The following is a 12,859-nucleotide window of genomic DNA, read 5'->3' as shown; positions in this document are numbered from 1 at the left end:
AGTAAACAAACCGGAAGCTTATGTAAACCGACGGATGATGAATTGTTTTATCAAGAAACATCTCTACCATGTGAGTGGAGTAACGAATTCGGACATGCTGTGAACCGAACATGTTTAAACATTTCTACCGTGTATCATTGTCATTCAAGGAACTAATTGCCATGTTTTGATGAAGATAAGAAGCAAAATGTACAAACAGAAAGGAGCTGTGAGTAACCATATGCAATCTTTTGGTATCAACTTTATTTACGATGAGCCTCCACATCTGCAATCCGCTTTGCGGGCTTGTTCTTCCTCTATTGATATTTGGCAAACGAATACCAAACTACGCCACCTGTGTTGATAACTAGTCCAGTTACATTCTAAACATGTACTTGCACGCCACCCAGTAGTACAAAACCAAGGGTCTGAGAAGCAACGAAACACGTATAAACAAACTTTCTCACAAATATTTGTCTCAAAATAAGATGAAATAAAACTTAATTCCCAAAATCGTCATTTAGCCTACAGAAAATGAGGTAGTTCAGTCATACCGTGGACCCAACGCCTTTTAGGACTCCAACGATGGTTGTTGTTAGAGCGGAGTTGACTACCGTACATAAGAACATGGTGAAGTCGAGAACAATGCCCATAATAAATGAAAGAATGAGGATCACCAGAAAATACAAGGAATTACTCTGCAAAAACAGAAAATTTCATATCAGTTATATAATGCACGATCTTTCTAAGAAGAACTCAGTGCCACAGCAATAATCCCAAGGCCCCTGAAGAAATCTTCACATGGTTACTACTTATATGAACAGCCAGCAATGCAACTGTATATCCACTAATCCAGAATCCCAAGGTAAATTCAAACCACACAAAATCAGAAAAATTAGTGGAGCCAGATGTATCGCCAGCTCCCACCAAATTGCTGAAATTGATATCACTACGAGTTGATATTGCTGGATGCAGGCCAAAAGAAAACTAGGACTTCTCGATGGGCTAAACTAATATGTACAAAGAACCATGTTTATAGTCAATGATGTTGTCAGCTGGAATTTACAAGTTGAAATCCCTTGTTTTTATGCTATCTAACATGTATTAAGTCTTTCTTATCGTAACATTGGATAAAAATGCCTTGTACTAGATGTCAAAGACAGTAATCCATTTCCGGATACAAATCCAACAATTTAAGCAGTCAATCATCTACTGTTTCCATAGTTACTAGAATGAATACAAAATAGAGTCCCACGTAAAAAGAGAATGATTCAAATACTTATATAAAGAAAAGGTCTGACCTTTGCAATTAGTAATGATAAAGAATTTGGAAATTCTCCGGTAGCTACAATGAGAAGCTTCAAAAACGGAAGAGACAGAAAGCTGTTATAGTACATGATCTCAACTGATGATAGCCCATCTTCAGCCCAGATTTCTCCACCAACACAAGGTACATGGTCTAAATAAGAAGTGCTTGTATGAGCTTAATTACCATAACATACAATTCGAAGCAAGTAAAGCACAAGGTACATGGCCCTTACTTCTGTTTTTTTTCCAGGTTGGTTATGATGTTTTTGTTCACCGTAAGGGCCATGCTATATCCAAAAAGGTCAAATGAAAAATCTCCGAGTGCAGCTATCAGAACCCCTACTGCAGTCAATATTACTGAAAGACACACCTGAAACATGAAAGAGAACTGAGTATTGTCAAATCTAAAACATGAAAGAGAAGAAAATTAAATTAAATGCAACTCAGTATTGTCAAATTTAGTTGTAACGAATATGCTTCTTTCCAGGACTTTAGCATTAGATTTCTCATCTTCAATGAATAAGTTTTGACGGATGACTCTTTAAAATCAAGCATCCTTTATCTACATTTATAAGGCCAACTTATTTATGAAGGAAAGTATCATTATGTCACAAGACATTTCGTTCCAAATATTATGCCAAATACAGATGATTTATCTTTGTTATCACCAAGCAGCAAGTGAAAGCTATCACAGAGACCCTTCCCAACATAAATAATTATATTTTGAAAAGCTGAGTGCATTAGCAAACGGTTCTGGTAAGCAATGAGAAAATGACTTGCCAGTAATAATGTGAATCCGACACAAGATGTTACTTATTCTCATCCAACGTAACTTAGCTTATGAATTGCAGACCACTTAGTCAGAACCAAAAGAAAGCACATCAAAGACTAATGTAATCTAGCTTCCATTTTAAACTACTTTATAGTGTTGGTCAATCATGTAGGTTTTCTTATGGAACTTTTACATCATACGTTTCAAAGACTAAATAGTATCCTTCTCATATTCCAGTTGGGGAAAGAACAAATTTAGGTTTAACTTACACTAACACTAAACAAAAAAGGAAGCATAACGAATCCTATCAAATGTATAAACAAACATTAAGTTTAATAAGACAGACGTCATCAAACAATGTACAAGCTGATCAAATAAAGACAAGACATTACCTGTATTGGGGGTCTCCCCTTCCCTGAGAAGAATCCAGCGACAAGCACAGCAAGCGGTGTGAGCCTTTTGATTGCAATATACATGGGAATGTTAACTCCCTTCAAACTGGCCAAAGCAAACGCTACATTAGCATTATAGAAAAGCGACACAGGGAGAAGTTTTTTCGCGGTGGACATTTCTAGTCCTCTTGATCTCGTGTATCCCAATCTTCGACCAACATGTATAAGCAAAGCAGTTGCCAAATTGCTAAAACAATAAAGAAACGAAAGAAGGCTCATTATGCACAACCAAGCAGAAAACACTTGCAAATTACCAAGACAATAAACAAATAAAAGACGGGTCATTGCGAACAATCAAGCAAGGGTATCCTAATCTCATGAATTAAAAGACCGATATTCGAATTGTTAAAGTAATACCTGCATTGTGAGAAGGGTCATTGAATGTGAGTACTCCATAATAACTGCTTTATTGATAAAAACCATTGCCATGGAAGCAGCCCCATACGACAAGGCCGCGGACAAACTGCATTCAACGTTCAAACACAAGAAGACTAAGAAAATCAATCAACAATTTTTTGATTCAAAACATCGAAAAGTCGAAACATTTATACATTTTAACATAGCTACCATGTTCTTTGCTTACAGTTGTAATCATCAAGCTAAAATCTTTGTCGGAACAACATAAACCCAAAAGAAAACAACTTGGGACAGACAGAAGGACAACCTCAAAAACGAGCTAGCTTCTGTCTCAATACGTTTCTCCATGGCCATATCTAAGCTTCCAAACACAAATCCTTTGTTTTGGATCAGTGTCAAATGAGTTCAGTGGGAGCTATTGTTTGATCAAAGCTACATGACAATTTTTTCTTGTTTGACCAAAAATGTTCAAATCGATGAAAACCCAAATTTCGAAACCAGGGAATTGGATTCGATTGGACCCAGGACTGATGAACGACGAAAACGATCCAATTCGAGAGTAAATTGCATCGAATGAAACCTGGTTCTGAGATGGGTTTTTGAAGCGAAGACAGAGACAGGAAGTCCAGAAAGTGGAGTGAGGAGAGTGTGGAGGGGGAGAGAGGGAGTAAAAAAATGGAGGAGAGAGAGTAACGCTGTAACGGAAAGCCGGAAAGGGAGGAAAGGGAATGTGAAAAATGGGAAAGCGAGAAATGGGAAATGTGAAAGATTGGAGCATGGTAGGGAAGCACTGCGTCTTCAAATTTTACGTTTTTATATTTTCGGTTGCGACTTCCGAAGAGAAAGATTAAACCTTTTTCTTCGTCGGAAAATTTAAAACCTTATATCGGAATAGTAAATTTTTTTGGTCGGAAAATTAATACGTTTTTGTAACAAGTTATAATTTTTCTTATTCCCTTATTAGGAAAACACATCTTCACATGGGAAAAATTAAAGATTACAAAACTAAGCAATATCACAATTAAAAGCTTAACTAAAATGTTTTTCTAAAGTTGTTTGGGACAATGTTTTAATTTTTAGAATTGATGCAACGTCTTTGAGCTTGCGAGTAAGTAATACTTCGTAAACATGAACACCTTTTTGTTGAAGCCAAAATGTGGAAGGTCCTGAGTTCGATGCTCCAAGGTAGTGAGTATGCTTGACTGTTGCCACATGGCAGAGTGAAATTCCCCATAACCTTTCTGGGCGCGGAAGGGGTGGATAACTGTAGCTTGCCATTAGTTGTCCTCCTTTTAAAAAGAGAAAATAGTTCTCTCTTCTCAAGCATGTTTATAACTTCTTAACTTGAAACCTTTGGTGTTTTCACAATGTCCTTCTTAGGAATCCTATTTAGGAAATAAACGTTCATTAAGTATAAATGAGTCAAGGAATAATATTGTTCAATTAACTACACCCCAACTTTATAACTTTATAAAGGTTTTACTGTATTAATAACATTTAGTAGAGAGGGAGGGGCGAGGGGTTTATGGGTGCGATAGTATTTTCCTCTCCAAAGAAGAGTTGGTGTCATACACGTCCTTACCGACGAAAAACTAGTCTCGTCTAATTTTACTCTACTTTTTATCCCTATATGAGGTTGAGAATTTATAATGTAACCAATTATGTGTCATTTTACATTGTAAAATGATAGATTGTCATGGTGAATATAGTATGATTTGGGAAATTCCTAAAAATGGGACAATTTCTTAATCTTGGAACAAAAATATGACATTTCAAATATGCACACAACATGCACACGACATTTTGAAATGACCAAATTGTCCTCCCATATAAATGGGTTATCCATAAATTCTAGCCTTCATTTCTCATTTTATAGAGAGAGAAATAGAGAGGAGAAAGAGATAAAATCTCTCTTGACCAATTTCAATTCGAAGAACCCTAACCCACCCATGTTCTTCATCCAAGAGCTCTCTCTCTCTCTAACCCACCCATCTTCTTCATCCAAACTCTCTCTCTTTCTCTCTCTCTCTCTCCTCTCTCTATATTTCGAATATGCACAAGAGCTCTCTCTAACCCACCCATCTTCTTCGATTTTTACCTTTTCATTTGTAGGTTTTGTGAACTGGGTTTACTTAATTTTGCTTTTTGATTGATGGATTTTTGGAGTTGAAGTGATTGGTTTGGTGTTTCTTGGAGGAGACCCAACTCCTTCAATTTTTAACTTTTTATTTTTTATTTTTTATAATCATTTCTGATTTATATTGGGTTTTCATTTCTTCTATCTTCTCCCTCCTTCTGCTCCCTCTCTCGATCCAAATTTACAAGCACTAAAATAGAGTTTGGCTTTTGCTGCAATTAAATAAAAAAATGTATTAAAGGTCAGTTGCCTTTTGGAGAAGAGATAAATTTGAGGGAAAAGAAAGAAATCAGAGTGGAAAGAAGGAAGATAGAAGGATATGGACGAAATTGTTTCGCGTAATCGTTCGCTCTCTTCATATTAAGCTCGCTTATACACTGTATGTACACAACATGAACATGTTATGCTCACAGATCTAAGCTCAACCCAAAAACTCATAGCTCACATATCTCTCTTCGAAATCAGAAAAATGACGCGATCAGATAAATAACACTAAACTTTATATGAAGAATTGAAGATTCATTAATTTGAATTTGGTATCAAATTTGATTGGGTTCAAATATTTCAAGGATTTGAAAATTGAATTTTGAATGGGCACGAAGGAACCCAACTGAATCAAAGAAAATTGTTTCACGAACTCGTTCGCTTTTTTTTGTATTTGTAGGGCTTGCCTCTGAATAAAAAGAAAAAAGTAGTAAACTACGTTAACGCGAAGAGTATCAAAGATGTAAATATGCACCGTATACACTATACGCACACCACATGCACATAATATGCACAGAGCGGGAGAAACTTTAACAGCAACATATTGGTATAGTGAATACAATTAAAACATAATTGTTATGTATATAAGGTTACAGTGATAGTTTGAAAAGTCTTGTTACGTATATCAACCACCACTTAACTGAGCACGTGGAAAACATGATACTCGTTATTGTTATTTCATAGACACGCATGACCCTTAACTTCCTCTAAGCTTTTTTCTAATTTTGTTTTTCGCCGAGGCTAACTAGGTTATGGTCATACTTGCTAAATTCCGGGGCACAACATACGTGCATCATAACTAGTGAACATTCCCCGCTTCTTATATTAAGATGTAGCCATGCACACCACATGCACACCGCGGAAAAATTTTCACAAATTTCTGCAATTGAATTCTGGAACCAAAAATTGTTCCATCCCAGTTTTCTAATACGTCAAAACTTGAAATTTATTCCACAACCCAAACACCCGAACATGAAACACAAACCCAAATTTAACTTCTAAGTATTAATTATCTTACAAACAACTCATTTATTCCATAAATCATTGATGAAGGAACTTGAAACTAAACACCCTACCTTACTATGCCTGCCGAAGCTTTAGTTGCTGGAAAAAATGGAACTTTTCGGCCAAAACAGAAAATATGGTACAAAACCCAGCTCACTCTTCTCACCTCTCTCTTGCATCCCTTTGTTCGAAATTAGATCTATGAGGTCAACCTAAAACCCAACTCACTTTTCTCACCACTCTTTGGACTTCTCCCTCTTTGAAATTAGAGCTCAACCCAGAAACTCAGAGCTTAGAGAGCTCTCTCGACATCTCTCTCTTCCAAATGAGAATAGTGATGCAATGGGGTGATGATTTTTAGTATCTATATGTAGGTATTTTAGTAATTTTGATTTTGTGCATGGTGCGCATGGCTTGTGTATGGCATGTTTGTTCTATTTCTGTCCCAATATTAAGACATTGTTCCATTTTGGGGTATTTTCCTATAATTTTTCAACTCCCACCATGTCACAAGTTCAAACTCCTCCGCCGCCACCCCCTGCCTAAAAGGATACCCGAATACAAATATTCTCCTTGAAGCTTAAGGGGAGCGTATTGTATATGAAATTTGATGGACTTTACTTGTTTCGGAAATCAAGATATATTCAATACAACTTTTAAGGAGTCAACAAATAAAGTTTTTTTTTTTTCTCTCTCTCTCTAAAAAATCTACTAAAATCTTGTCGTATTCAATTACAACTTTTTGCGAGCCTATAAAAGTCTAGGTATATTCAAAATTTCATTGATTTAAGGGATTTAAAAAATCATGGACTTGGGTGCTTTTATAGTAGGGTTATTGTCATATCAAATTCTATTCCTATCCCTAAGATTTTGACGGAATTCATTATTTTTTATTTTTTGATAATATACTTCACTATCCACTATAATGTCATCACCACCATCTTACCCTGATCATACCTCAAGCCCCACCACTAACATTGTCATCATCGTGGTCACCACTGTCATTGGCATGAACATCATGCCATCATCACCACCATACCACATCGTCCTACGACCATCTTTTTACTGTCGTCATCACCAACCATGACCACCAGCCACACCACCTTCAACATGACCGCAACCTCTACTACCATCATCACCACCCCATCACTACAGCCCCACCCCAACTTAGTGAATGTGCTGACAAGGCATACATGTGAGTCCTATACTCCTATTGAGTCCAATGATATATTGCCACGTGGACTGTAAAAGAAAATATATAATAAGAATAAAAAGGAAAAAAAGCAAAAGTAATAAACCCCCACCCCCCCAACCAGCCCCGCAACCCACTCCCTTTCTCCTTTCCCCGCAAATATTCTTCAACACATCCGTAGTTGTAACAATGGATCATGGATGTACGCAGGACACGGCAAACGAAAAATCACAACGAAGAGCAACTTAATTGCCGTGGAATCACACAAATTCACAAACAAGTGAAAAATTCCTATCCAAAACCTTCCCGTTATGTCAATAGACCTAAAAAAAAACAAATAAATAAATCAAAAAACATAGAAGTAATACTCATTCTGGTCTCTCCCCTCCCACCACCCGAACCGTGTCCAATCACTGCAGAAGTGAAAAAATGTTCCGTACTTTCTTCGTTGTCACGTAGGATCAAAGTTAAAAATGTTTGATAGACGAATGAAAGGAAACTTTGCATGAACTAAAGATTCTGAATTTATCTGTTAGTCAGGTAAAATGTTTGCAGTACTATTTCTTCCATGCATTAACATTAATACAATATCGAAAAGAAATCAAAAACCCGAAACAAAAGGAAGAAGTTGGCATTTCCTAATCAGGTCTGTTTTTCACCTCGCTGAAGCTCGTGCACTCATGGATGAGTGGTAGTTGGTGCTTCTTTGTTTCCTGTAAGAAGAATAAACATCGTCGTACTGGCTGGCCTCATTTGGATTAGCTGTGGCCCCTAGTCCCAACCTTCCCGACCCACTCTTTCTATCTACACTTCCATCAGCATAAGCCCCCGTCTCAGGGTCTATCTGCAGGTTTGGGGGTGGAGGGATGCAAGCTCCACCCTTGCGCGCCACAGGCTCTCCTTCGTAATCATCCTCGTCCCTGCCATCTGAATTATGAAGGGGCCCTTCAGAAGGGTTAACTTCTCCAATCTCCTTGAAGAATTTCGACACTCTATCGAGAATTTCTGACTGAGGTACAGTGGATGGAGGTATAACAGTTGGAATGTCCAAAGGGCTCATCTGCGAGTATGGCACACCACTGCCAATCTGCATCTTTCTGACCATCTCAGGAATAAGACCAGGTGGGAACAACGGATATGGCGTCAACTTCTCCCCACCACTAGCAGGTTGACCTGGCAGTAAATGGGGTGGGGGTTGTTGGTTTGCTGGTAGAACGGAAGATGTTATGGGCATGGACCCGGGAAAAGCAACAGGAGGGACTGAATTCGGAAGAAATTGCTGGGAAGGCATAGACAGAGGCATGCCTTGGCCAGGAACTGCATGTTTATCAAGGTGATCTTGATCAAGTGAACTGGATACAGAACTTTGCCTATCCGTCTGCCATTGAAATGCATTGTGGTTTGTTGTCTGTGGTGGCAATCCTGCATCAAAATAAAGAAAAAGATAATTAAAGTGTAGGACAAACCAGTTTATAGAGCCCAGTCGCCCGAAATTTAGTAGCCTAGACATACATACAACACAGAAGCCTACTGCCTACCTGCTGCTGATTCTGCTGAAGCAGTGGATAAGTCTTTTGGAATCCCCGTAAAAGTATTACTTGATGGTCCACCAAGCATCTCATTCCTAAATGTATCAATAGTATCCTGATCATAAATGTTCTTAGAAGCCCATAACTGTAAAATTTGCTGCAACTTCAATTGATTGTCTTCTGTGATTTGAGGGTTATGATAAATCCTTGCAAGCATGGAACCTAAGATAGGTTTGAAAGCAAGTGATTCATTATCAAGGCCTTCAACAGTCCGCCGATGCGAGCTGTAAATTCAAAGGCAAAGAAGGGATCAAAGAATTATTCAGACTATCATCAACCAACCGTGTCAAAGAAATCAAAAGGCAAACAAGAAAAGAAACCTCTAAATTCTTTAATGACACTATCACCGTACACTCAGAAAACTAAAGACTTGAGGCTAGATATTTGAAGGATTGTAGTGCACATAAACAAAAACAGAGACTTGTATGAAAGACGGAGCTTTTTCAATACCAGCTCTTTCATACTGTAAAGAAACAAGAGTTATGGCAAACTTATAGATGATCTGTTGATCTGCCAGACCCTGTGGCAACAGAAAAGGGCACACACACATATATATCCCTGTAAAACGTTCACCCATCATCCCTACGAAAAAAGAATACATTGCTTTTTTGTTTCCCGCAGCTAGCACACGTCAAAACAGTGCAACCCCCACTCCCCCCCCCCCCCCCCCCTTCTCTTCAAAAAACAAAAAAAAGAAGATAAGAAAAGCCTGTGTCTCCGTATGTTCAAAGGCCACACCCATCATCCTTCTTATTTTTGTACACAATGGAAAACAAACATCACCCAAGCACTAACCCATCGATTAACTGTGTTATTCAGAAGTAAGAACTATAACAACTAATGTTGTTAAAACTTCCAACGATTTCATGGAAATATGATTCTTCTGTGAGATGTAGTGTAGGCTGTTATCCAGATTTTAAATAGACTATCACACAAGTAAATGTTTCCACTAAAATCGCCGGCACAGCTCAAAAAACAAAAAATGTATCTTTTTTGACTTGCATTCCATTGGACTCGACCCAAAACATATCCGAGCAAAAGCAACAAATCACAGTTAAGCAGGCAAAAGCAAACAAGAATTCTGCAATTGCAACAAATGAACAATGCACCACTAGAATTACCTGTCAAACAAAATATCATTTGCAAGGTATATCACATGAAGCTGCCTCTCAGAATCATCCAAGCCAAACACCCTCTCCCGAAGAGCCTCAGCCAATGCCGGCGCAAATCTTGACCGCTGCATAAACCAAAATTTCGCTCCCTTAATCGACTCTTTGGTCCCATTCAGCGTCATAAGCACATTGTTAAGCTCCACTGCAACCTCAGAGGGAAGCGGTCCCGAGAGCCCTTTGAAGGGCTTGGATGGAGACTGGTCGTACTCTGTCCGCCCGTACACTCCGAACGACTGCCCGTGTCGCTGCTGCTCGTAGAAATAAGGCGGCGGAGGCCCGCCCATCATTGCCGCAGATGGAGGCGCGTTCATCATGGGGTTTGGGGGCGGGCGCAGCATGTGCATCGACCCGGGTGGGAATCCAGCTGGGTTGAAAGATCCGCCTGGAGCCCGGGTCGATATCCAGAGCTTGTAGCGGTAATAGCCATGGCCTTCGCCGCCGAACAAGAAAGCGTACTCGGGATTATCCTGCTGCTTCTCCCGGATCATGGCTTCGAACTCCGGGCCGTTCTTGGCGGAGTACTCGACGAGCTTATCAATCCGTTTGTGGAGCTCCGGGTCGGACGGAGGAGCAGACGGCGGAGGCTGGGGAGAGTCGTAGGTGGGCCCGGCGTGGAAGGGGGAGGGAACCAATGGAGGGGGAAGGTGGGGAGCGAAGGACGGAGGAGGGAGGTGGTGGGGGTGAGGCGGGGCGTGGGGAAGGACTTGCGGCGGCCCGTGGGGATGATAAGGGAATTGTTGCTGCAGAGAAGGGTGGGGACCCACGAACTGTGGTGGGCCTCCGTGGAACTGTTGGGTTTGGGGCGGGTACCCGAATTGCTGCTGTTGGGGCGGTTGTTGTGGCTGCTGCTGCTGCTGAAGGCTGGTGGCTGCTTGGCGCTGTTGTTGGGCGTAGGCCATGGCGGAGGCGGCGTAGTCGTGAGGCTGCCGATCCATTGCAGCGCTGAGTGTGAAAACAGTAGGAAGTCGTGTTGTCTCTGAGTGATAGACTGCCTCCGCTAGGAATCCCTAATTTCACTTTTATTTCGTCTTCCGCCAATTTGATTTTGGGGGAAAGCTCAAATCCACCTGGGTTTACTTTAGGGCTACAAACGATCGTGTACAATTTGACAAAAGCGTGGGCCATGCTAATGCTAATTTTTTAAGAAGTTTTAGACCTGGTTTGGTACTGAGGTGATTATGAAAAAAGCTGCTATAAAAAAAAGCTGGGAGCTGTTTTTGTGTTTGGTAAACACTCAGCTTTAGCTTTTTTTCACAGTTTTGGATGAAAAAAAGCCAAAAACAAGAAGCTGCAAAACCTAGCTTTGAAAAACTGGCTTTTTTCACATCTGTTTTACATAAAAGTTTACCAAACACTCTAATACTGTTTTTTTTTTTTCAAAAGCACTTTTACAAAAAAGTTTACCAAACACTCTGCTGCTTTATTTCACAGCTGCTTATTCTCACAGCACAGCAGAAGCAGCTTTTTTTCAAAGCACAGCAATACCAAACCAGCCCTTAATGTGATACCTCAGGACTGTTTATTTTTAATGAAAAATTACATTTTTATCTTTATTTTGTATTATTTAGTATATTTTTTGTCATTTTTCATTAAAATTAAATTTTTTTAAACTTTTCGTTAATTTTTTTAATTTTTTATGAATTCCAATTTCATCAAATGTCCGAGACAATCAATTTTTAATGGACATAAAAAAGATTAGCATAGTTAATAAATTTGCATATAATACGTATATTAAATAAGTATGTACATATTTTTTAAAAATATTTTCATTTTCTATATATGCTTTGATGATCGTTAAATTACACGTTGTTAAAGCCTCAACGTATCATACACATATTATATACGTACATACTTACCTTTCACGTTATTTTCACACATTTCTCAATAATATTCCATATAAAATTCATGTTTTTTTATATATTATTGAAAAATATAAAAATATAAAAATAAAATTAAAATAGCTGAATTTTCCAAAATATTGTTTTAACATATTTGTCGAATAATACACGGACATGGAGCAGTGTAGACGCAGGGCGGAGAGGAAGCCTTCCTCCTTTGTTTCTCATTTTTCCTGCGTTGCTTTACTTTTGCTTTATTTTTTTGTTTCAACTTCCCTGAGCTTGTCTCAAATCGGAACCCTTATGCACCTCTCTTGCTCTGATGCTTCTTTCCGCTGCATGTCCTCAACTACCGACCACTGCTACTCGACCCAGGTACTTCTCCTCGATGACACACGGGTTTTGAGTGGCTGTTAAAGGGCAACTTGCACTATGGGAGCGATCACTCTGCGTGTGGCTCGCTCACCCCTATTTTCCGTTGATCCAGTTGTTCCATTTGGTTCGTTCTCTTGGTATTAGTGGCCTTGCGATGGAGATGCGTTTGACTTGGCGGTGGCTGCTAGTTTCCTCTCTGTTTTTAGGGTTTATGTTGTTTTTTCAACTGGATTATTTTGGGCATTTATTTTGTATTTATTTATTTTTATTTTATTGGGCGTGTATTTAAGTTTTGAGCTGTTTTTTGAATTTTCTTTTCCTTGTATTAGTCTTTTTGTTTAACGAAAGTAACTTAGACTGAAAATGAAAAAGACGAATAACATGATTAATTGACACAAGAAACCCAAAAAGAAGAAATT

At 38.9% G+C, this 12,859-nt stretch overlaps 1 protein-coding gene, 1 long non-coding RNA gene and 1 pseudogene across 2 annotated transcripts; all 3 read right to left on the bottom strand.

Annotated features, from left to right (window-relative positions):
* LOC137718828 (UDP-galactose/UDP-glucose transporter 7-like) lies at window positions 1–1,435 on the bottom strand (annotated as a pseudogene).
* A 127-nt stretch (window positions 1,436–1,562) lies between these two features.
* On the bottom strand, window positions 1,563–3,652 carry LOC137718829 (uncharacterized). Its single transcript, XR_011065935.1, has 4 exons — window positions 3,176–3,652; window positions 2,869–2,974; window positions 2,452–2,557; window positions 1,563–1,657 (listed from the first exon to the last, which is right to left on the bottom strand). It is a non-coding gene; the product is annotated as an uncharacterized lncRNA (long non-coding RNA).
* A 4,314-nt stretch (window positions 3,653–7,966) lies between these two features.
* LOC137717891 (uncharacterized) lies at window positions 7,967–11,272 on the bottom strand. Its single transcript, XM_068457394.1, has 3 exons — window positions 10,177–11,272; window positions 9,005–9,279; window positions 7,967–8,888 (listed from the first exon to the last, which is right to left on the bottom strand). Exons 1-3 carry the CDS (start codon window positions 11,160–11,162, stop codon window positions 8,122–8,124), a joined length of 2,028 nt encoding a protein of 675 aa, XP_068313495.1. The 5' UTR covers window positions 11,163–11,272; the 3' UTR covers window positions 7,967–8,121.
* Between the last annotated feature and the right edge of the window lie 1,587 nt (window positions 11,273–12,859).

This window comes from Pyrus communis, chromosome 15, assembly GCF_963583255.1.
Source record: "Pyrus communis chromosome 15, drPyrComm1.1, whole genome shotgun sequence".
Classification (NCBI taxonomy): domain Eukaryota; kingdom Viridiplantae; phylum Streptophyta; class Magnoliopsida; order Rosales; family Rosaceae; genus Pyrus; species Pyrus communis.
This window is presented reverse-complemented; position numbering and strand designations above follow the sequence as displayed.

Coding starts and splice junctions, on each gene's coding strand:
- LOC137717891 (XM_068457394.1), bottom strand. CDS start 11,162: ATGGATCGGCAGCCTCACGACTACGCCGCCTCCGCCATGGCCTACGCC. Junction 9,280..10,176: donor AATGATATTTTGTTTGACAG/GTAATTCTAGTG, acceptor TTGAATTTACAG/CTCGCATCGGCGGACTGTTG. Junction 8,889..9,004: donor TTCAGCAGAATCAGCAGCAG/GTAGGCAGTAGG, acceptor ATTTTGATGCAG/GATTGCCACCACAGACAACA.